Source organism: Branchiostoma lanceolatum, chromosome 17 (genome assembly GCF_035083965.1).
Source record: "Branchiostoma lanceolatum isolate klBraLanc5 chromosome 17, klBraLanc5.hap2, whole genome shotgun sequence".
NCBI lineage: Eukaryota > Metazoa > Chordata > Leptocardii > Amphioxiformes > Branchiostomatidae > Branchiostoma > Branchiostoma lanceolatum.
Genome location: NC_089738.1, coordinates 19,257,806 through 19,279,423, shown reverse-complemented (window position 1 = coordinate 19,279,423; position 21,618 = coordinate 19,257,806). Strand labels below are relative to the sequence as shown.

The 21,618-nt window shown below is 44.5% G+C and overlaps 2 protein-coding genes across 2 annotated transcripts; both read left to right on the top strand.

Moving 5' to 3' along the window:
* Positions 1-15: 15 nt before the first annotated feature.
* On the top strand, positions 16-6,996 carry LOC136423220 (fibroblast growth factor receptor 2-like). Its single transcript, XM_066411304.1, has 11 exons — positions 16-198; positions 847-982; positions 1,394-1,666; positions 1,898-1,957; positions 2,218-2,412; positions 3,001-3,201; positions 3,416-3,597; positions 3,979-4,062; positions 4,273-4,490; positions 4,895-5,029; positions 5,572-6,996. The coding sequence occupies exons 1-11, from the start codon at positions 43-45 to the stop codon at positions 6,221-6,223; spliced, it is 2,292 nt and encodes a 763-aa protein (XP_066267401.1). The 5' UTR covers positions 16-42; the 3' UTR covers positions 6,224-6,996.
* Positions 6,997-7,773: 777 nt separating this feature from the next.
* LOC136423219 (uncharacterized) lies at positions 7,774-18,560 on the top strand. The gene is made up of 15 exons (XM_066411302.1): positions 7,774-8,157; positions 10,298-10,467; positions 10,981-11,110; positions 11,426-12,352; positions 12,888-13,075; positions 13,390-13,525; positions 13,744-14,016; positions 14,233-14,292; positions 14,610-14,798; positions 15,060-15,260; positions 15,789-15,970; positions 16,355-16,438; positions 16,650-16,867; positions 17,237-17,371; positions 17,881-18,560. Exons 1-15 carry the CDS (start codon positions 8,070-8,072, stop codon positions 18,524-18,526), a joined length of 3,627 nt encoding a protein of 1,208 aa, XP_066267399.1. The 5' UTR covers positions 7,774-8,069; the 3' UTR covers positions 18,527-18,560.
* Positions 18,561-21,618: the final 3,058 nt, after the last annotated feature.

The window sequence follows — 21,618 nt, the reverse complement described above, 5'->3', positions numbered from 1 at the left end:
ATTCCTTTCATAGAGAACGCTGTTTACCTTCTCGACGACGGCATGACCGAGGTTGTCTCGGGCGGGGCTGCGCAGCTGAACTGGACCTACAGTCTCCGCCCCGACAGTTTCATTCTCCACGAGGTCTGGAAGGGTCCAGACGACGAACTCATAATGCGCCGGATAGGGAACCTAGTTTTCGGTAACGAAGAATATAGAGTAAGTGACATTCTCTTTGTGTGAGCAAAATTTGATGCTTCATTCTATCCTTGTATTATTCCCTTTGTTCGATGTCTTTTGTCTAAAATTTTCACGTACGGTGGAACGTTCAAACCTCCGGACATCGCCTATGGCCCACTCGCTTCTTACAGATGCCAAGAGTGGGTCAAAGCTTCCCGGAAGTTTGTATTTTCTCGTACGGTGGACGGTACAAACTTCAGGATGCCCACTCGCTTCTTACAAGAGTGGGTCAAAGGTCCCCGGAAGCTAGGACCGCCCGCCGCACTTGAACAAATGTTACAAAAAGAAATCTAGGAGAGAGTAACAGCACTTATATTGTAGACCGTATAATCGGTCAAAGATCTGTGCGGGATAAACGTTTAAAGGTGAAATCCACCCAAAACATTTATTCTGGTTAACAGACTGCTTTTCTGAATCCGAAAATATTAATTGCATCGGCAACTTTGCACCACACAGGAGGCACTTCTCTCTTATTTCATTATAAATAGTTCATTTCCTTGTGGTGTAATTGTACGAAAATCGGTCGATTTTGTATTCATAGAAATATAGCATTTTAATAAACAACTCCTGCTTCTGCTGTTGGGTACCATGGACTACAAACGCTTCCCATTCTCTCGTGTTACACAGGGCCGGGTGAGTCTTATCGGTGACTCCAGTCTGCTCTTGAACGGAACAGGTCCGGCAGACGCAGGGAACTACACCTTCACGGCTTCCTTCTCGGATGTGTCCGAACACGAAGCGGAGAGACAACTCATCGTGCACTGTAGGTTAAAAGTATAAAGTGATTCTTCAAGAAAAATGGAGAAAGAAATTGGGAAATGACGTGAAATTGAATTTATTTGGCTGAATCTCAGGACTGTTTGGCTGATTTGATTTACTTATTTGGCTCCAAAAAAAAGTACAGCCAGGGCTACCCAACTAGCCGAAGGATATTACTAAAGGGGAGCCCTGGTAACTGAACAATATACAAAATCCAATACAAACTTTTACAAAGTACATTTAGACGCCTACTACTAAAATACATGTGAGGGTGTACTCAAAACACAAGCCTAACATACAGAAAACCTTGATTTCCTAAGACTTTTCACTTGTATCTATTTTCTTTCATTTTGATATTAGCTGCGAGTGATTTTAGATTTTAAGACAACCATTACTGCTTTTTCGTTTCATGAAGATCCTCCAAAAGTGCCACAAATCGAGGCGACTCCCGGTCCCACTGTAACGGAAGGCGACACCGTAGTTCTGCGGGCAACATCCGACTGTTTCCCCCCTGCCACATACACGTGGGGCAGGTTGGACGGCTCTCTTCCTACTGCCGCCGTGGTGAACGCCACTCTAGGAACCCTGACAATCACAGGAGTCACCATGGAAGACGCCGGCGTGTACACTGTGGTCGCCGAGAACTACCTGGGCAACTCGTCGGTCGGGAATGTCACAATTGAAGTCGGTGAGTACATCCCTTTAAGAAAAAATGTTGAAGTATCTTTGGTGGCCCTTTACGTATAATTTGTTTCTTCCTTAGAAACATGAAAACATAATGATTGACAAACAAAGATATCTTCTTGGGGTGACTTAACCATCTTACCCTAAAACATTGCTCCACTGCATACTCCAGTACTATTATTTGTGACCAAATATTTGGCAAAAAATGGTAATTGCATTTTGTTTTCAATTTCAGGACCCAGACCTTTCTTTGTAGCTGCGATTCCATCCATTGGGGCGACATTAGTGACGACAGGTAGGAATGCTGCCTTGGTAAATGAGTCGAAAATCAAACAAGAATGTCACTGTATTTTTTGCTGTTGCTGTAATTGCTGTAATCATGTCGTCATTTAAACTTGACGAAGGATGTGAAAGAGACGGAATGAGCTTCTGTTTCTTATTTGGAGCACTTGTCAGTTTTCAGATATCGAAAATGTCAATGACTTGAGCATACGTAAAATACATACGTTTTTGGTAGTCTGATTCACCGCCTGCCCTTTCTTTACCATTCAAAAGGCCTGCATATCACTCCGCCTCCGGTAAACCCACCTGTCCAGTTGACACCGCTGGAGATCGCGCTGATCGCTCTCGGTGCAACGCTGGTCCTCGCGATCCTGCTGGCGGGAGGGCTGAGGTGCTGGTGGGGGAAGAAAAAACGAGCGCGCGCCGAGAGGCAGAAGGGACCGTGGTACTTTCATCCGTTCATCAGAGGTACGTCTTTAAAGCTGTATCAGATTTTCTCCTCAATATATTTAGAATAGGTCAGTTTCCTGTACTTGAAATGGAGAATATGAGTTAATCTCCAGGTGGGGTACAAAGTCATCGCGTTTTCGTAAGTGAAATGCAATGCGCACCCATTGAAAGTCTATAAACATAGACGGGGGGGGGGGGGGGGGGTGACACCGGCTATTGTCATTCATGGTAACATGCCTGTAAGGCAGGGTACCAAGAACAATAAGTCCTTTTCCTGGATGAAGGCCGGAGTGACAGTTGAAAATTTGGTTGGTTCCCGTTCCTCGTTGTATTTGCACAAAATCTACTATAAGTCAATGTGGTGGCGCCATTGGATGCCATCAAAACTAGTAGAGTTTTCTGTAATCAAATGTATCTTGTCTGCTGTTTATATAGACCGCGTGAACCCGTTGGAGCAGCCGCCCCCGCCGGTACCCATCCGGCCACAGTTCCTAAAGGACTACACATGTTATTGGCCTTCACCTTTGACCAAGGGCATGTAAAGTTTAGACCGTGAAGCGGCTTATTCAAGTTATTGAACATATCTTGTTACAATCCCTCCCACAGACCGCGTGTACCCGTTGGAACAGGTGCCCCCGCCGGTGCCCACCCGGCCACAGTTCCTGAAGTACGAAGTGGACCGGCACCACCTGCAGCTGAGAGAACAGATCGGCAGGGGCGCCTTCGGGGTCGTCCACCTGGCGACTCTCAGGAGAACTGCAGACGGACTGCCAGCGGACAGGACTGTAGTGGTCAAGACTGTGCATGGTAAGGATCAGCAATAAGCTAGTTCAATGTTTGATTTGCGCATGTGTACTGTGATACATTGTCGGTGTCAAGGTTGGAGTTCCAGGTCCTAGAAATACACGAAGAAAGGGCAAAACAATGGGGCCTGCTAGGAATTTGACGCCAGACCTTTTACATTGAATTTTCTGAATTTCTAACACAACAACTCTAACCACAAGCCCTGCTTTCCATATAGACGGCGCCAGTGTAGAAGAGAAGGCGACGTTTGTCCGTGAGATCGAGACGACCATACACCTGGGGCAGCACCAGAACCTGCTGGGTCTGGTCGGCTGCTGCACGCTGTCCAACCCGCCTTACCTGGTCGCGGAGTACATGGCGTATGGAGACCTCAAGAAGTTCCTGCTCAAGTGCCGACAGGTGAAAAGATCTAAGCATATTTGAAGACATCTAATGTAGTAAGAGCATAAAGCCCTATCACAGACCCTGTTACATATAGCTGTCCATGGCGTCCCGTCTTACTACATGTCATTGTCGACAGTAAGGACATCTGTGGTTGTGAGTTGGTTGAAAAGTTGTCTACTAGTCTTTTTCTTAAGTCCTCTACGCCAGCCGACTAGAAGCTTTAAAAATGAAAGACGCGTATGTCGTATTATGCTTGGACGCGAGCAGAGAAGCTAACTGAAGCTAGAATAGGATTGGTTCCAGGCTACTCGCAGGCTGGCTTTATGTCTGAGACATTTTTGTTTTTGTACTGAAATTATCATGCTTGTGTTTAGAGCTGCATTTCTTCCCTCACAGCCGCTGGCGAACGTGCTGAACAGCGTCTATGACATGACGGAGTTGAAGATGTACCAGATTGGACGGCAGATAGCAAACGGCATGGTGAGTGCTGCAATTTCAATAAAGTGTTTGTCTTATTTCAGATAAAATGCCTGCGGAAATATGATATCAAGGAAGACATAGTTTAAACAATCGTTTGTTAAACAGTCTCCTTAACTTAACGAAGAACAAAAATTGACAACGCTCCCAGATTGACGTTAATATTTTTGCTTCTTGAAGACAATCTCGCTTGTTTCATTGTTGTCTGATCAGATCTTCATATCCGAGGCTGGTTACGTGCACGGCGACCTGGCCGCCCGGAACGTTCTTGTTGGAGAGGACCTGGTGGTGAAGATCGCAGACTTCGGGCTGGCCACAGACGTCTACGAGCGAGGCTACCAGCGGCAGGACGCGGAGCAGAAGATTCCCGTCAGGTGGATGGCGCCGGAAAGGCTACTGAGGGAGGGCCGCTACACCAGCAAGAGCGACGTGTGAGTACCTGAAAGTCTGGGTTTAAACAGCATACCTCGATAGACAACAAAAAATGCTTCTCCTGAAAAATGTAGTGTCACTAATGGACCCGTAGTAAACTCGTCGACGTCGAGGATATCATCATCGGATGCCAACACAGAAAGCCTAGATCACCAAGATGTCAATGAGAGTACACCAAGAACGTCCTAAATCCAACTGACATAGATAAGAATTGAAAGCCGCGTCCGTTTTTGGACAAATGGTCGCGAGTTCGAATCCCATCCAAGCCGTCGGTGCCCTAAACATGCCCGCTACTTTTGAGGGTTGTATCAATTCCTTGGAAGGAACACAGCTTTAAGTAAAGAACTGTCGTTTTATGTTGCGCCGTTGTTTCCAAATACATGTACATATTCCTCGTCCACAGCTGGTCGTTCGGCGTGGTGCTGTACGAGATCGCGGCGCTAGGGGACGTTCCTTACCCGAGTCTGGGCAGCACCCTGTTGGAGGAACTGCGCAGGGGACACCGGGAGCATCGCCCGCAGGGGTGCCCCTGGGAACTGTACGTACAAAAGTTCCTTTACTGCATGTAACAAAAGAATATTGGATACTAAGCTCTTCCAAATCATTGACCATTGAAATACACACAGCTGCCAATAGTTCTAGCTACACACACACAAACGGCTGTTACATGACACAGGAAGCAATGGTTGCGTGTTTTATGAGACGGTCGCCAATACGAATATTTATCTATTTGTTTATTTTTTTGTTTGATTGATCGATTGATTGATTGTCAAAATACATGTAAAGCTGCTATATAGTGTTCTACTTCAAAATGTTTCTGTTCTATGATGTTCTGTAGAAATATGTATTTCAGGGTTAAGGTGAACATCAACGGTGGACATAGCTTGCCAAGAGTGTTTCAATTTGGTACATCTGTAATTGGTCTGGATAGTTCTGGGATTTTTTGCCTTGAATGAGAAGTGAATGTCTATCTTGTGTCTTTGCCACCAGCCAGCACCACATTCTAAGTTGACATAGCCATACTTAGATAAGTAATGACAGCCGAAAAGGTCTGACTCTTCAATATATTCATTGCCGTAGGTACAACCTGATGCTGAGCTGCTGGCAGTGGGACGAGTTCAGCCGCCCGGGGTTCCAGCAGCTGCACCTGGAGCTGGACCGCCTGGTGGAGATCAACGCTGACGTCAGCTACCTCAAGCTCTCATCCGCGTCTTCAGACGACGAGAAGAGTTCGGGAATCTTCACAGACAGCCTCGCGTCTTCCAAGGAAAGCCTAGAGGCGCCCAGCACCTCGGGAACGTCTCAAGTATCGGAGGATCTTAAAGATAGCACCATCGAGACTTCTCGACCATCTGTTGAAGATGTCAGGAGATCCAATGAAGCGGAGGGTGCCACCGTTGGTCAGGGGGATGATTCATCAAAAGATCGTGACCAGGTTCGGACGAACACACGCAAGTCTCCTCGGAGAAACAAATGGCTGAAGGAAGGCCATGACAACCCCGATTCATGTTCTGCCGAGATCAAGTTTGTTGATCCTCGACGGTCGGGGAGATCTTCGCGATCTACAGATCGTGCTAAGATCGGGGCGGATCCGTACGTCTACTACAAGGTTCCGCCCAAAAACAGCCACAGGAAACAGCAGCAAGGCAGCGGTAGAGTCATCGGAGAAGAGCAGATAGAAGTTATAGATTTCGACTCTGATGTCATGGAGTCTGAGGCTCTCTTCTTCTGAAACTGAGTCATTGAGTCGGAGGCACTGTGCTTCTGAGAACTGACTGCCCAAGAAGACAACTCAAAGGACCGATAAAATCTGGTCTATGTGGACAGGCGTTTTGGTTTATCAGTTTTGCATGACGAACTGTTAAAAAATCTTCATCGTGAACACTGAATGTATTTAGCCCCATCGGCATCTCAACACGCCTCGGGGTTCCCGTACCTGTGCAACAGCACCTCCTGTTCGGATGGCATGTACTGCACCCCTGAGAGTAGAGGTGCCTACTCATGCACGCCTGAGTGTCGTCACAACCAAGACCTTCATGGTGACAACGACCAGCCAATGGCCGCTACATGCGAGCTTGCGAAATTCGTTTTTGTTTTATCTTGAGTTTAGAGATAGAGGCACGGGATAGAGATATAGAAGATGCTAGACCTACAAGAAAATGATATTCACAGTTTCTGTCTTTATTTTACTCACGGTTTTAAACGTTGCATGTAAGCCACTACGTGTATTTATCACTATCCCAAGTGCGTACTTCTCTCGTACTAGCCTACTAGTAAGTGTTGCATAAATCAAGAAGAAGAGGATAAAACGTTGCCGGTACGATGCTACAATCATATCATAATTGGCCTCTTTACCAAAGGGAAAGTTGGCAGCGACCTCTGGCAGACCACTTTGGAAGTGCAGCAGATGCTAGAATTATTACTTTAGTACATGGTAAGCCTTCAGGAGGACACCAATGTGTTGGCCTCACATGGAGACCATACAATTAAAGAAGACAATTTTTACATGTTCTTATTACAGTATTTACAGAATTGGTGTGGTCTTTATTTGGCTGATTTAGTGAGTGAGTGAATGATTGTTTGAGTGAGTGAGTGAGTGAGTGAGTTTGTGAGTGAGTGAGTGAGTGAGTGAGTGAAATAGAAAAAATATAACTGAATTCGAAAAACTGTAACGTTACACGAATATAAAATGCATTGCCTCGATGGCCAAACCCAACCATCCCTCAAAAACAGATACTTCCGTAACCAAGAAGCCTCGGCAAAAGTTGGCGCTACGTTAACGTTGTTGAGTTTGACAAACACCCCAGGACGTGGTGTAAACTTATCCTGTTGGTCCGTGCAGCAAACGCCAACCCTGTCCAGCTACGGAGAAATGTGACCCGGACTTGCCCTCAGCTCTTATTGTGCTGCGACATAGCCATCGTTCGGCAAATGAAACGGTGTGACATGCCCCTTTTCCTGAGAAGTGACAAGTTCATTAGGAGCCACAATAAACTTTAAACGATTGAGTGTTTGAAATACGTTATTCCAGTGCTATGACTACCACACATATACAACATGGCAACAGAATACTTTCAGCACGCCATGTTTTCTATTGAATTTGTTAGACATTCCCCCAGGTAGAGGCCGATGACCTTACGTGCACCTGACGCCGATGACCTTTCAAAACGCCCCATGACACACCTTGGAATGATGACGCCGTTGTTTGTTTTAGAAAGTTTCCTGGCGACGGGAACAAACAACCCTCTCAGCCGCACCGCTTAAGCTGTGATGGTAGCCGCCACTTGGCACAGCATTACAAGTTTTATACTCGGAGTTGAGGAGGACAAGCTCTTGTCGATTTTGAGCAGTCGTGCGCACCGAGGAACACGGACACTATTCTTTCATAAGGGAAGTACGATGGACTCTTTCAACGTGCTCCAGGTGTGGATCTTCAAACAAGGAAACGACGGATAGCAACCTTTCAGTTACAGGAGCATGTAGGCGTTCGGAGCTCGGAGAAGCTGACTGTATCCGGGATTCGAAGCATCTACCTTTTGATCAAGAATAGGGATTGTGAACGGCACGTCCAGGACACCATGCCAGCGGTCTGTCGGCTGCTCCAGACGGCTCTGATCGCCATGTTTCTGTCTCCCACCCTGGTGAGGAAGGGGCACGGACAGACAGGTCAGTTTTCATTCTTTTCAAGCGCCACCATGTTTACTTGCCTGAGTGTGCTTTTATCTTCTTAACTCAACTCTTTAAAGCAGTTTTTTGGCCCCGGCTGTTTGTTTTTAACGTCTTTTTTGTCAGCGGACAAAAAAAACATAACTAAATGGAAAGCCGGATAGAAACGCCTAGAAAGAACAAACCGAGACAAACTTGATGTCTCCTGATCATTTTCAGGTATGTTGTTCCATGGTCCCGGTGAACATTATGGTTCTGGGGCTCTTTATGCAAATTTATGCAAATGAGGCAATAATGCCATGAATTGAAAATAAAGTAGTATAACTGGTATAATACTTGTCCAAATGACGTCAAAATTGGCGAGAGTCACAAGCAGCTGGAGAGTGTTTATTTCCTGACCATTCAAAGTGGCTGGCATGTCTCTACGGCAACCGTTGCTAACAATAAGATACTTCCATAGCAACGGACATGTTTATAATATCATACAGCATTTTAAATTATGTTAAGTTCATTAATTTGTGAGACAATTGTTATAATGCACCACAAACGCAGTTGTTATAACTTTTCAATGAGACTATAGCTAACATGAGACTTTTCAATATAAAAATTGCTTAATTAATTAATTTAACATACATTAATCTTCATGTTCCATATGAACGTGGCCGTACCCTTAACGACCGAAATAATTACTCTCAATCAAAATCTTGGTTATATGACAATGACACCTTGATTATACCAGAAGAGTTGGATAGTTAATAATCAGTTTGCTTAAAAGCGTTTTCAGGGTGAATGGATACCATTGTAGTCAACGTTACAAACGGATGCTTAGCGGTGAGCTAAGTAACGGGTCTAATGCCAGGCAGGTAATGTTAGCAGGCGAGCTTATTGTCGCAATTCTACAGTACTCCATGATTACGGAATGCAGGGCAATCAAAGAATTTCAAACAAAGAACTCGGCAACGAACGAATTCTGGTGCAAATTAACAAAACCTCGTTTAACGTTTATCTCTTTTAAAAGTCAATTGCTTTACACTAGATCTCTGTAATGGACGTGTGTATTTAATAACACCCCAAACTCAGTAATTTACTAACGGCCCGGACCAAGCAACAGAAACATGTTAATATACAAACCGACTTAACAGTGGCATGGACTGGGGTTATGGAAAGTTTATTGCGGGGCGTTGAAATTGATTTTTTAAAAGGGTTAGGGAGACTTGGTAATGTAAACTCGACAAAAAACTTTGCAAAGTTGATTTTGGCAGGTCATGTATCCGTCGTTCCTTTATCGTTACCATAATGTCGTATATCACTGAATATTGTCTAATTATACATCCATATTGTTGAGTTCCATTTGAAAGAGAATAAGCTATTTGTGCTTTTCATCCATTTGAAGGACAAGTTGAATGGTTGATAATGTGAAGGCGGGTCACAAAGGATTAGAGCCGATATTGGCGCTCCGCTAAGCTTCGCTCTATTTTCCACACCTCCGAACTTTCTCAGCTAGGACACATTTTGCCACTTCCACGGAGGAAAATCTAACTTTCTTCTTCCATTCTCCACATCTCAGGAGGAAGTCTCCAGCTGAAAGCTTCTGTCCTTAATTCCTATATCTTTCTGGAACAAGATCCCTTCTGAATGCTTCCCCGACGGGCACAACCTCAAACTTTTCAAGTCAAAGATTAGCAAACATTTGTCATCACAACCCAGTTAGTGTAACCCAAATATTTGAGTGCCATGGCTCACAGTAAGCCTTGTTTTGTGGTGAAATGAAGTAAATGAAAAATAAGAAAAGTCATACAAGTGTCCAACAGTATATAACGAAGTCAAACTCGTGTCATCATTGACCATCTCTCAGCTGCCTATCCCAATAACCATTATCAATACAAATTCGGTATCAAACTCCTACATTTATCTTGTACAATGAAGGTTAACTTTGTTGAAAATAAGCCACATGAACAAGACATGTTTTTTTTTTAATGAAAACTAGTACCTCCTGTTTATGGTAACGCCTCAGGGGCGAAACCTGGTATTTTTCATCCCCTTTTCTTGCAATATGTTCCTCTCTTTTCTTCTTTTCGCTCCATACGCTCCGTATCTATGGGCTCTTTCACAGCTGTTCCTTATTTCAATTGACCTTCAGGCATCCAAAATGGCGGCACAGTTTACGTCACGGCGGGTTCTGACGCCGACCTGCAGTGGACCTACACAATGCCACCTGGTATCGCACCGCTGTTCCAAACATGGAAGAAGCTACCGGACACAGGGATAGCCAGCAGAACGATCATTGAGTACATTTCCCAAGCCTACAAGGTAAGAAGTTAGAGCTCTTCATTCTTTTCTTATTAATGTCGATAACGTTGTGCTAGAATCGACCACTGTACTGCAGAACACGCCAAGTGTGGGTCTCCCTAACTTTAGGCCCCGTCACACATGTGCGTATATTGAAGGGCGCGTGAGTTGCACATTAACATTTTTTTGGTTTAAGTAATGTTTGTGGGGAGAAAGTTGTTTTCTACTTTTCCCACCATTGTGCAGCCTAGTGATCGAATCTACGAAATCACTTATTCGACTGCAAACTTAACCTGAACCCTAAATTCTAAACCCAAAGCATGTTAATCATCCGGACTTGTATTTACGCACAAGTGTGACAGGGGTTTTAGGTCTTGTTTGGCATGTTATTGATTATTTTTTATGTGTGGTCAATTAAGAATTGAATTGAACATTTAAAAAAAAGCTCCTTTCCAAAAGTATATGACATGTATTCCTATTACATTTGTACTTAGGGGTTAATGATAACTAACGTTAGCTCATGTTATTCTGCAGGGACGGGTAGAACTAGTTGGAGATGCTGGCTTGCGGCTGAAAAACGTCACAACGTCCGACTCCGGAACCTACCAACTCTACATGGTGTCGTCTGATGGGGCGTCACAGACTTTTCAGCTGACTCTGCAAGGTTGGCTGTCTTACCTTTATGGTGTCGGAAGGGCACGGTAAATCTTTAGCAAATGTCAGCATTTGTTATTTCATAAGTAAGAAAGAAAGAAAGAGTTAGTTTGCCGAACCAATTGCGATGTCGTTATGGTAACATTCATTAGCTAAACATAGTCAGCTATCTATCTAAATATATCTATCCATCTATCTATTCTCTCTCTATCTATCTATCTATCCATCTCAATCTCTCTCTCTCTCTCTCTCTCTCTCTCCATATATATATATGCATGCAAGTAAGAACAATTTCTTCCTGAAACATTTTTTCTCGCTGTTTCAGTCGTAGCTTTACCGGAAACGACTCCAGAATCGACGCTGAATACAATAACAGCGCCAACAACAACAACAACAAAACCAACAACTGCAACCCTGCAAACTCTGCCAACACATTCTACTGGTGCTACACATGGCACAACGACAACCCAAGGAGTCGCAACGACAACAACCAGGCCGACGAATCCTACTGGTGCTACACACACCACAACGACAACCCAAGGAGTCGCAACGACAACAACCAGGCCGGCGTACCCTTCCTTTGGTACACATGGCACAACGACAACCCAAGGAGTCGCAACGACAACAACTACTCAGTCAACAACCAGGCCGACGAATCCTACTGGTGCTACACACACCACAACGACAACCCAAGGAGTCGCAACGACAACAACCAGGCCGGCGTACCCTTCCTTTGGTACACATGGCACAACGACAACCCAAGGAGTCGCAACGACAACAACTACTCAGTCAACAACCAGGCCGACGAATCCTACTGGTGCTACACACACCACAACGACAACCCAAGGAGTCGCAACGACCAGGCCGACAACCTGGCCGACGAATCCTACTGGTGCTACACACACCACAACGACAACCCAAGCGGCCACACAAACTCAGGCAACGACCACTACCTTACCTGCAGGCACAACGACAACCCAAGCAGCCACAACGAAAACAACTACTCAGTCAACAACCATGCCGACGCATCCTTCCATTGCTACACATGGCACAACGACAATCGCAGGGGCTGAACCGACAACAACTCTTCCTATCGGTACCGTAACCACAATCACACCCCAGTCAACGACACCGACAACAGTGGTTACAACCGCCACTACAGCTACACCTGCGATTACAACGCCTGGTGCCACGCTCCCTACATCTCCAACGACTCCGGTCACAACCACGGCACCATCCACTACACTGCCAGGTACCGTTTCAGATTTCACCTTATCAGTATAGATGATTTCCTGTAATATCCCGTTACCGGCAAATTTAGGTAGTCGACTTCTGAGGGAAGCAAACAAGGCAAATGATGCTCACCTTGAATAAAAGTGTAATTTCAATTCTCGTAATTCACCAGGGTACCAAAAGACAGCTACTTGATTTTGAAAAACAAAACAAAATATTGTTATCGAGACCTTTTTAAGAAAGCCTTGGACACCGATATCTGAATCGACCATACCTCATGGATTTTTAATGTTGCATTGATAAATCTCACTCTTAAATCATCGTTGTTTTAATTTCAATCTTCGAGCAAATTCAATGTTCGAACTCAGTTTTAGTGCTTTACGCCTGATGGTGCGACGTCTAGTATGTTTTGCTAGTAGTGTACATTTTGAAACCTGCAGAAAAGACGCAATGTCGCACGTTAACACTGAAACTGGACTGGATCTTACATCTGCTTACTACTTACAGATGTATTCCCTGTTTTAATTCTGTGCCTATCTTCAAAATTCCTACAGTAGAGAACGATGTTTACCTTCGCGACGACGGCATCAGCGAGGTTGTCTCGGGCGGGGCTGCGCAGCTGAACTGGACCTACAGTCTCCGTCCGGGCGGCTCCATACTACACGAGGTCTGGAAGGATCCCGACGGAAACTGCATCATGCGACGGATAGGGGACTTAGTTATCGGGTTCGAAGACTACAAAGTAAGTGCCATTCTGTGCAAGACAAATGTGATGCTTTCTTGACGACGACTTTGTAAATGTATTGGTGAGCCTCATTGTATATCACTCCTTCGGCTAGATGTCTTTCGTTCACGTTAATTCTAGTGGGTTACCAACTTCCGGGGACCAGGAGAGGGTCAAAGGTCCCCGGAAGTTTGTAACGCCCGCCGTACTAGAACAAACGTAAACGAAGAACATTTTACATATGGAATAACAGCAACACCTGATGAATATCAAACAGGACCTTGTACAGGATAAATGTGTAACGCATTATTTCCTCCTCTCGCTTTATATAGGACCGGGTTAGCTTTATCGGTGATTCCAGCCTGCTGCTGAACGGAACAGGCCCGGCTGACGCAGGGAACTACACCTTCACGGCTTCCTTCTCGGATGTCTCTGAACACGAAGCGGAGAGACAACTCATCGTCCACTGTAAGTTTAAAGTATAAAGTAACTCTTCAAGAAAAAATGGAGAAAGAAAATGGGAAATGGTGGGAATGCGAATTTATTTGACTGAATCTCCTGTTTTTGATTTCCCTTGACTTCGTTTTCCACTACATTCATTGTATTTGCATTACTGTCTTTACTACATGGTGGTACGCTTTATTCTTACACCTTAAGACAACTTGATACTTTTCCGTTTCATAAAGATGCTCCAGAGGTACCACAAGTCGAGGTGACGCCCAGTCCCACTGTAACGGAAGGCGACACCGTGGTTCTGCGGGCAACAGCCGACTGTGTCCCGCCTGCCACATACGCGTGGGGCAGGTTGGACGGTTCTCTCCCTACTGCCACAGTGGTGAACGCCACTCTGGGCACCCTGACAATCACAGATGTTACCATGGAAGACTCCGGCGTGTACACTGTGGTCGCCTGGAACTACTTGGGCAACTCGTCGGTCAAGAATGCCACAGTTGAAGTCGGTAAGTTTATTCTTCTAAGTAACAGTTTAAGACCTCTGATGGCCCGTTATGGAACATGTTTGATCGTCTATTTTTGTCAAAATAATTGAAAAACAAAGTTATTCTTCTCGGAGTAGTTACCCACATAACAATGTTGCTTTACATATTCATTTTCTTTTGTTTGTGACCATATTGGGAACAATTTGATAGATGTATCTTTTTTCCCTTCAATTTCAGGGCCCAAACCGATCGCTGTAGCTGCGATTCCACCTGTTGGTGTGACAGCAGTGACTACTGGTAAGAATTCTGCCTGGTGATAATGATTTCAAAAATCAAACGAGAATACAAGCACCATTGCAAAGTTGCTTCTTTGCTGTAAGTGCTGAGGTAACTTCTTCATTTGAACCTTAACCTGAAGCAGGGTGTAGTAGTGATGGGCATGCATTCGGAGGAGGGTTTTTTCATCTATCTGAAATGCACTTAATTTTCAAACTCCGAAGATGTAAATGACTTGAACATACAAATTTTAAGTTAAAGTCTTTATCGAGTCACGTGTCATATTTGGTGCGTTTTTGATAGTATGATTCACCGCAAGCATTTTCTTGAAATTTCAGAAGGCTCACATATTACCACACTTGCTAATAGCCAGATGACACCGCTGGAGATCGCGCTGATCGCACTGGGCTCAACGCTGGTCGTCGCGATCCTGCTGGCGGGAGGGCTGAGGTGCTGGTGGGGGAAGAAAAAACGAGCGCGCGCCGAGACACAGAAGGGGCGTTGGTACTTCCATCCGTTCATCTTAGGTACGTCTATGTGTTAGATTTTATTCACACGATTTGGGAATAGATTTGTTGCCTGCACTTGATCTTTGACCTCGTGGATGCGCACTTTTAACCACGAAACCGCTTACTTAACGATAGCCTCTACCAGGCTCCGTGGATGGCTGGACAAATTGCAGAAATTCGCCAAATAGAGTGAATAGTATGCTAAGGGAGTCGGCTACGGAGTGTGAAGTTTAGACCGTGAAGCGGCTTCTTAAACATAATTTGCAATCTCTCCCACAGACCGCGTGTACCCGTTGGAACAGGTGCCCCCGCCGGTGCCCACCCGGCCACAGTTCCTGAAGTACGAAGTGGACCGGCACCACCTGGAGCTGAGGGAACAGATCGGCAGGGGCGCCTTCGGGGTCGTCCACCTGGCGACTCTCAGGAGAACTGCAGACGGACTGCCAGCGGACAGGACTGTAGTGGTCAAGACTGTTCATGGTAAGCCCCAGCAATAAGCTAGTTCAAAGTCTGAATTGCGCAGTTTTTTTTAATACATTGTGGATTTCATTGCGTCAAAGATGGAGGCCTCTGGCCATAAAGTAAGAATGACTTTGATATGTTACCCAGGATGCATCAAACTGCACACGCACGCTTCAAACCATGAAGTAGCTTATTGTTATAAAGAATGTGAAGAACAAAACAGAATTCAAATTCTATACTAGGCATGCAGTCTGTACGCACGAAATTCAGCGGCAAGTCCGACCTACTACGTAACGTGGCCAAACTGGATGGTCAGTGACGCTTAAGAGGGCCGTAGACTAGGCCTTAAATGAGTTTGTACTTTGTGCTTGTACTCAAGTAAACTGAAATGCTGTAGGGCCCACTCCGCCATGTGTAGATGGCGTCAGTGTAGAGGAAATGCCCACTTTTGTGTTTGGTGCAAGATTAACCTTTGCTGCATCAATGTAAGATTTGTTACAGCAGCACTTTCTCATGACCAATTTATTATGTATGTTATGCATCTAGATGGCGCCACTGTAGAAGAGAAGGCGACGTTTGTCCGTGAGATCGAGACGACCATAAATCTGGGGCAGCACCAGAACCTGCTGGGTCTGGTCGGCTGCTGCACGCTGTCCAACCCGCCTTACCTGGTCGCGGAGTACATGGCGTATGGAGACCTCAAGAAGTTCCTGCTCAAGTGCCGACAGGTGAGAAGATCTAGGCATATTTGAAGACATCTGATATAGCAAGAGCATAAAGCCCCTATCTCAGACCCTGTTACATATAGCTGTCCATGGCGTCCCGTCCTACTACATGTCATTGTCGACAGTAAGGACATCTGTGGTTGTGAGTTGGTCGAAAAGTTGTCTACTAGTCTTTTTCTTAAGTCCTCTACGCCAGCAGACTAGAAGCTTTAAAAATCAAAGACGTGTATGTCGTATTATGCTTGGACGCGAGCAGAGAAGCTAACTGAAGCTAGAATAGGATCGGTTCCAGGCTACTTGCAGGCTGGCTTTATGTCTGAGACATCTTTGTTTTTGTACTGAAATTATCATACTTGTACCTTTAGAGCTGCATTTCTTCCCCCACAGCCGCTGGCGAACGTGTTGAACAGCGTCTATGACATGACGGAGTTGAAGATGTACCAGATCGGACGGCAGATAGCAAACGGCATGGTGAGTTCCAAAGTATACTGTTACAGTATAGTATTTGTCTTTCTACGGATCGAACGTTAATGAAAATATGATCCCAAGGAATACGCAGTCCAAGCACATGAGTCACTTAGCGCAGAGCAAAGCTGACAACTCTTTAGACTGAACATTGATATTTTTGTTTCTTGAAGAAGATCTAGCTTGTTGTTACCAAATTCTGTTGTTGTCGGAGCAGATCTTCATATCCGAGGCTGGGTACGTGCACGGCGACCTGGCCGCCCGGAACGTTCTTGTTGGAGAGGACCTGGTGGTGAAGATCGCAGACTTCGGGCTGGCCACAGACGTCTACGAGCGAGGCTACCAGCGGCAGGACGCGGAGCAGAAGATCCCCGTCAGGTGGATGGCGCCGGAAAGGCTGCTGAGGGAGGGCCGATACACAAGCAAGAGCGACGTGTGAGTACCTGGGTTTAAAACATCTACCTGCATATAGGGAATGATTCTGGTGAAGTATTTCGGACAAATCGGTTGCAAACCCCAATCTTCGAATTCCTACATCTTTTAATCACACGTGCACGTATAAATAAAAGAGAAACTAGCATGAATTTCAACAGGTGATAGATTGACTGTAGACAAATGTACATCCAAAATTATATTTTCAAAATCTGAAGTGTTGGATAGAGTTGCGTACACAAAAATTTGGTGGTCGATTTGGGATAAAACGGTCGTCCCAGGGTTGAGGGTTGCAGTTATGTCAGATGGACGCTTAACTTTTACAGAACTTGGGGTAGTAACAAATACAATATGAACATCCCACCTCCACAGCTGGTCGTTCGGAGTGGTGCTGTACGAGATCGCGGCGCTAGGGGACGTTCCTTACCCGAGTCTGGGAAGCACCCTGCTGGAGGAACTGCGCAGGGGACACCGAGAGCATCGCCCGCAGGGGTGCCCCTGGGAACTGTACGTAAAAACTTTCGTTTACTGCATATGTGCACAAAAAAGACTCTTCCAAAGCAATTGCCCCCTCAAAATTGTAATGTAGAATGTGTTATTCAATGTACTTCAGATTAAAAGTTAACCTAAATGGTGGACAGATGTTGCCACGGCGATTTCAATTTGGCACTTGTTTTTTTCTATGCTGTTGCCATGTCCTCAGCTTAGCAGCAGAGCTGAATAATGTTCATTATACAGGGCGCTGACGAGTAGTGCTGAGGTGAGGTGGGTTTGTATAGATTTTGGTGTTTACTTAACTTGAATGCAAGAAACAAAATAAATTTGACACATCTACTTCATGCTAAGGGGAACTTGCACTTGCCACCAACCATCACCACATTCTACGTTAATTTGGAGACAATTTTATGCGTAAAGGCAGGCGATAGCGGTATATTTTATATTCTATATATATATCTATATCTATATTCATAATTATCTATCACAGAAGTAACTTTTCAATGACTTGATTGCCACAGGTACAACCTGATGCTGAGCTGCTGGCAGTGGGACGAGTTCAGCCGCCCGGGGTTCCAGCAGCTGCACCTGGAGCTGGACCGCCTGGTGGAGAAGAACGCTGACGTCAGCTACCTCAAGCTCTCCTCCGCGTCTTCAGACGACGAGAAGAGTTCGGGAATCTTCACAGACAGCCTCGCGTCTTCCAAGGAAAGCCTGGAGGCGTCCAGTACCTCGGGAACGTCTCAAGCATCGGAGGATCTTAAAGAAAACAGAGCTGAGACTTCTCAACCATCTGTTGAAGATGTCAGGAGATCCAATGAAGCGAAGGATGTCACCATTGGTCAGGGGGATGATTCATCAAAGGATCGTGACCAGATTCAGGCGAACAAAGGCGTGTCCAACAGGTCTCCCCGGAAAAACAAACGGCTAGAGAAAGGCAAGGACAACTCTGACTCGAACTCTGCCGAGGTCCAGTTTGTTAATCCTCGACTGTCGGGGAGATCCTCGAAATATGGTGCTAAGATCGGGGCGGTTTACTACAAAGTTCCCCCAAAAAATAACAAAAGGAAACAGCGGCAAGGCAGCGCTAAAGTCATCGGCGAGGAGCAGATAGAAGTGCTAGACTTAGACTCAGATTTCATTGAGTCGGAGGCATTGTACTTCTGAAAGTGGAGTCACTTAAGAATCATTCGGTTAGTCACGGATGGCGTTATTGGACGATAATTAAGGATCACAGACAAAACCTTCCCAAGACGACAATTCACTCGGGGGACCGGTAAATTTCTTGGAGAAATGCTACAACAGCCTTCTTTGCTAAAATAAGACTTTCATACATTGAACGACTTGTGTTACTTGGATAGAAAAGATGATCAGCTGATATGATTTATGAAAATAAGGACATTATCTGCATAATGAGAAACATGACACCCAATGTACGAGGTGAGGGGACTATAGTTTTCAAATACAATGATATGTATATTTTGCCTTGATACGATATCAGTTAGTAATACTTGGTAATCGTCATTTCAAAATATTCATTGATATCATGCCTACATAAGAAATCAAAGAATCGGGAAAAGAAAAATTAATTTCATACTTAGAACTGTGCATTTGCAGCGAATTTTTTTGTAATGTGTGAATTCTAAAGGCCCCTGAGACATTAAGAAAACATGTAAAAGTCTGGACATGTGTTAAGACAAGAGAAGATGACAAGTAAGGGTTTTCACTTTGACATATTACTTACAATGCATAACGCCTCTGCAGTGGAAACATTGTAAACATTAATCACCTTCTTGCCATGCACTAACATCGCAGCACAAGACGTCCAGTCATAAGCTGCATGATCTCCGTTCCACAACTTAGATCAGAATGGTTGTAGTAATCTTGATAAAAGAGACGAGTGTGGAAATAAGAACAGGATATCAACATGGTTTTTTATATCATTTATTTTACACGTCACAATAAAACACACAGATGTAAATTTTATCACATCTCGATTTATTACATTACAGCAGTACATGTTTTTTCATGGGTAGTCCTAGTTTAGACCCACCTCAGAGGCTCCATAGACACTAGCAGTTTCAGTAGCTTCGTCTTTGTCCCTCCCATAGATTAACTGATCAGTACTTTGTACTGCTTTATCCTTCTTATACATGAGCTGAGCAGAAACAGAAGCTTCTTTCTTTTTCGCATTGTCATACATGGATCTAGAAGAAGCACTTTGTTCTGCTTTCTCATTCTTAGACATTAGCTGAAAGGAGACAGATGTTTCTTTGTCATTCCCTTTGTCATACATGGATTTGGAAGAAGCAAACTTTGCTTTCTGATCGTTACTGTCATGCTCAGAAACGTCTATCTGATCTTCAATATCATCAAATATTGCTTCGTCATCGTCATGCATTTCAATATGCTCCGCAGACATTGCGTTCTCTCCGTCGTCGTGCATATTGGCATGTTTCATTGACACAAAACATCCAGATATTGAACCATCATCATCTTTCTTATACATATTGATGTGTTGCTCAGATACGGAACCAGTTGATAATACTTCATCAGCATCATCATTTTCATATAGCTTGATATCTTGTCCGGATACGGAATAATCAGGTGGTACTAATTCATTGTCATTTTCATATGCATAGATATCTTGTCCGGATACTGAATGAGTTGGTAATACGTCATCATTATTTTCATATACATTGATATCTTGCCCGGATACAGACTCATCAGTTGGTAATACATCATCGTCATTTTCATATACATTGATATCTTGTCCGTATGCGGAATGAGTTGATATTACTTCATCAACATTTTCATTTTCATATACATTGATATCTTGTCCGGATACTGAATGAGTTGGTAATACGTCATCATCATTTTCATATACATCGATATCTTGCCCGGATACAGACTCTGCAGTTGGTAATACATCATCGTCATTTTCATATACATTGATATCTTGTCCGTATGCGGAATGAGTTGATATTACTTCATCAACATTTTCATTTTCATATACATTGATATCTTGTCCGGATACTGAATGAGTTGGTAATACGTCATCATCATTTTCATATACATCGATATCTTGCCCGGATACAGACTCTGCAGTTGGTAATACATCATCGTCATTTCCATATACATTGATATCTTGTCCGTATACGGAATGAGTTGATATTACTTCATCAACATTGTCATTTTCATATACATTGATATCTTGCCTGGATACGGAATCAGTTGATACAGACGCTTGGGCTGTTCCTTGAGTCAAAGCCCGACCCTGACCCCCTTGGTCACCGGCACTCGTTCTAGTTACAGCCAGTGAGGATGTCTCGGAGTTGAAAGAAATCCCATGCCCCCCTAAAGCACTATCGGGTACTGTTACAACTGGTAGAACATTATTGAAAGTAGCACAGGTTACTGGTACTTGTGGAGGCTTTTTGGCACTTCTCTTATAGAAAATTACAATGACAGGACAACATATCAGCATGGTCGCAACAACACCAATGAAAACAGAAAGGTAGAGGAGAGTTCGGTCAGCGGCGCTATCTTTGTTGCCACGTGTAACGGATATTGCACTTGGCGATGATGAAGTTTTATATAATGATGGGCGTGCTGATGTCAGCATTTCAATTTCAGTAGACAGTGTGGCAGACGCGGAACCAAAAAGACTTGCTGTAAAACAGACGTACTGACCAGAATCTGCTGCAGCAATATCTTTGATGGTGATGGTACCATTCACTCCCACAGTCACTCTCCCTCCTGACTCAACAGTTGCATTCTGCCCAGACGGGAGAGTGACTGTGATGTCTGGTGTCGGGATGCCTGAAACTTCACACAGCAAAAAGAGTGTCTCCCCTTTTAACATGGTACTATTTGCACCTACCACTTCGAACCTCACGATTCTCGGTGCTTCACAGATCAGATCCTCTGAGTTTATATCTTTGAGCTTCTTTCCAAAGAACGGCCTGGGCTCTTTACATTTGATTTCATCCTCAAACTGTGCCCCGGCCATATTTTCCCTGAATGTTACCATTCTACAGTCACACTGCCATGGGTTATTTGTAAGGTGTACAGTTCCTATCAATATCAGGGCATGATATTCTGACAGTGTCTTTATTTGATTATCGCTCAGGGACAATTCCTTCAGCCGGGGTAGGTTTGAAAATATGTCGATGGGAATGTTATATAACCTATTGGAGTCCAAGTCCAAACATTCGAGATTGTTGAAGTTTGCAAATGTACCAGGCTGGATGCTACTT

Coding starts and splice junctions, on each gene's coding strand:
- LOC136423220 (XM_066411304.1), top strand. CDS start 43: ATGACCGAGGTTGTCTCGGGCGGGGCTGCGCAGCTGAACTGGACCTAC. Junction 983..1,393: donor GAGACAACTCATCGTGCACT/GTAGGTTAAAAG, acceptor CGTTTCATGAAG/ATCCTCCAAAAGTGCCACAA. Junction 4,491..4,894: donor TACACCAGCAAGAGCGACGT/GTGAGTACCTGA, acceptor CCTCGTCCACAG/CTGGTCGTTCGGCGTGGTGC.
- LOC136423219 (XM_066411302.1), top strand. CDS start 8,070: ATGCCAGCGGTCTGTCGGCTGCTCCAGACGGCTCTGATCGCCATGTTT. Junction 11,111..11,425: donor TTTTCAGCTGACTCTGCAAG/GTTGGCTGTCTT, acceptor TCGCTGTTTCAG/TCGTAGCTTTACCGGAAACG. Junction 16,868..17,236: donor TACACAAGCAAGAGCGACGT/GTGAGTACCTGG, acceptor CCACCTCCACAG/CTGGTCGTTCGGAGTGGTGC.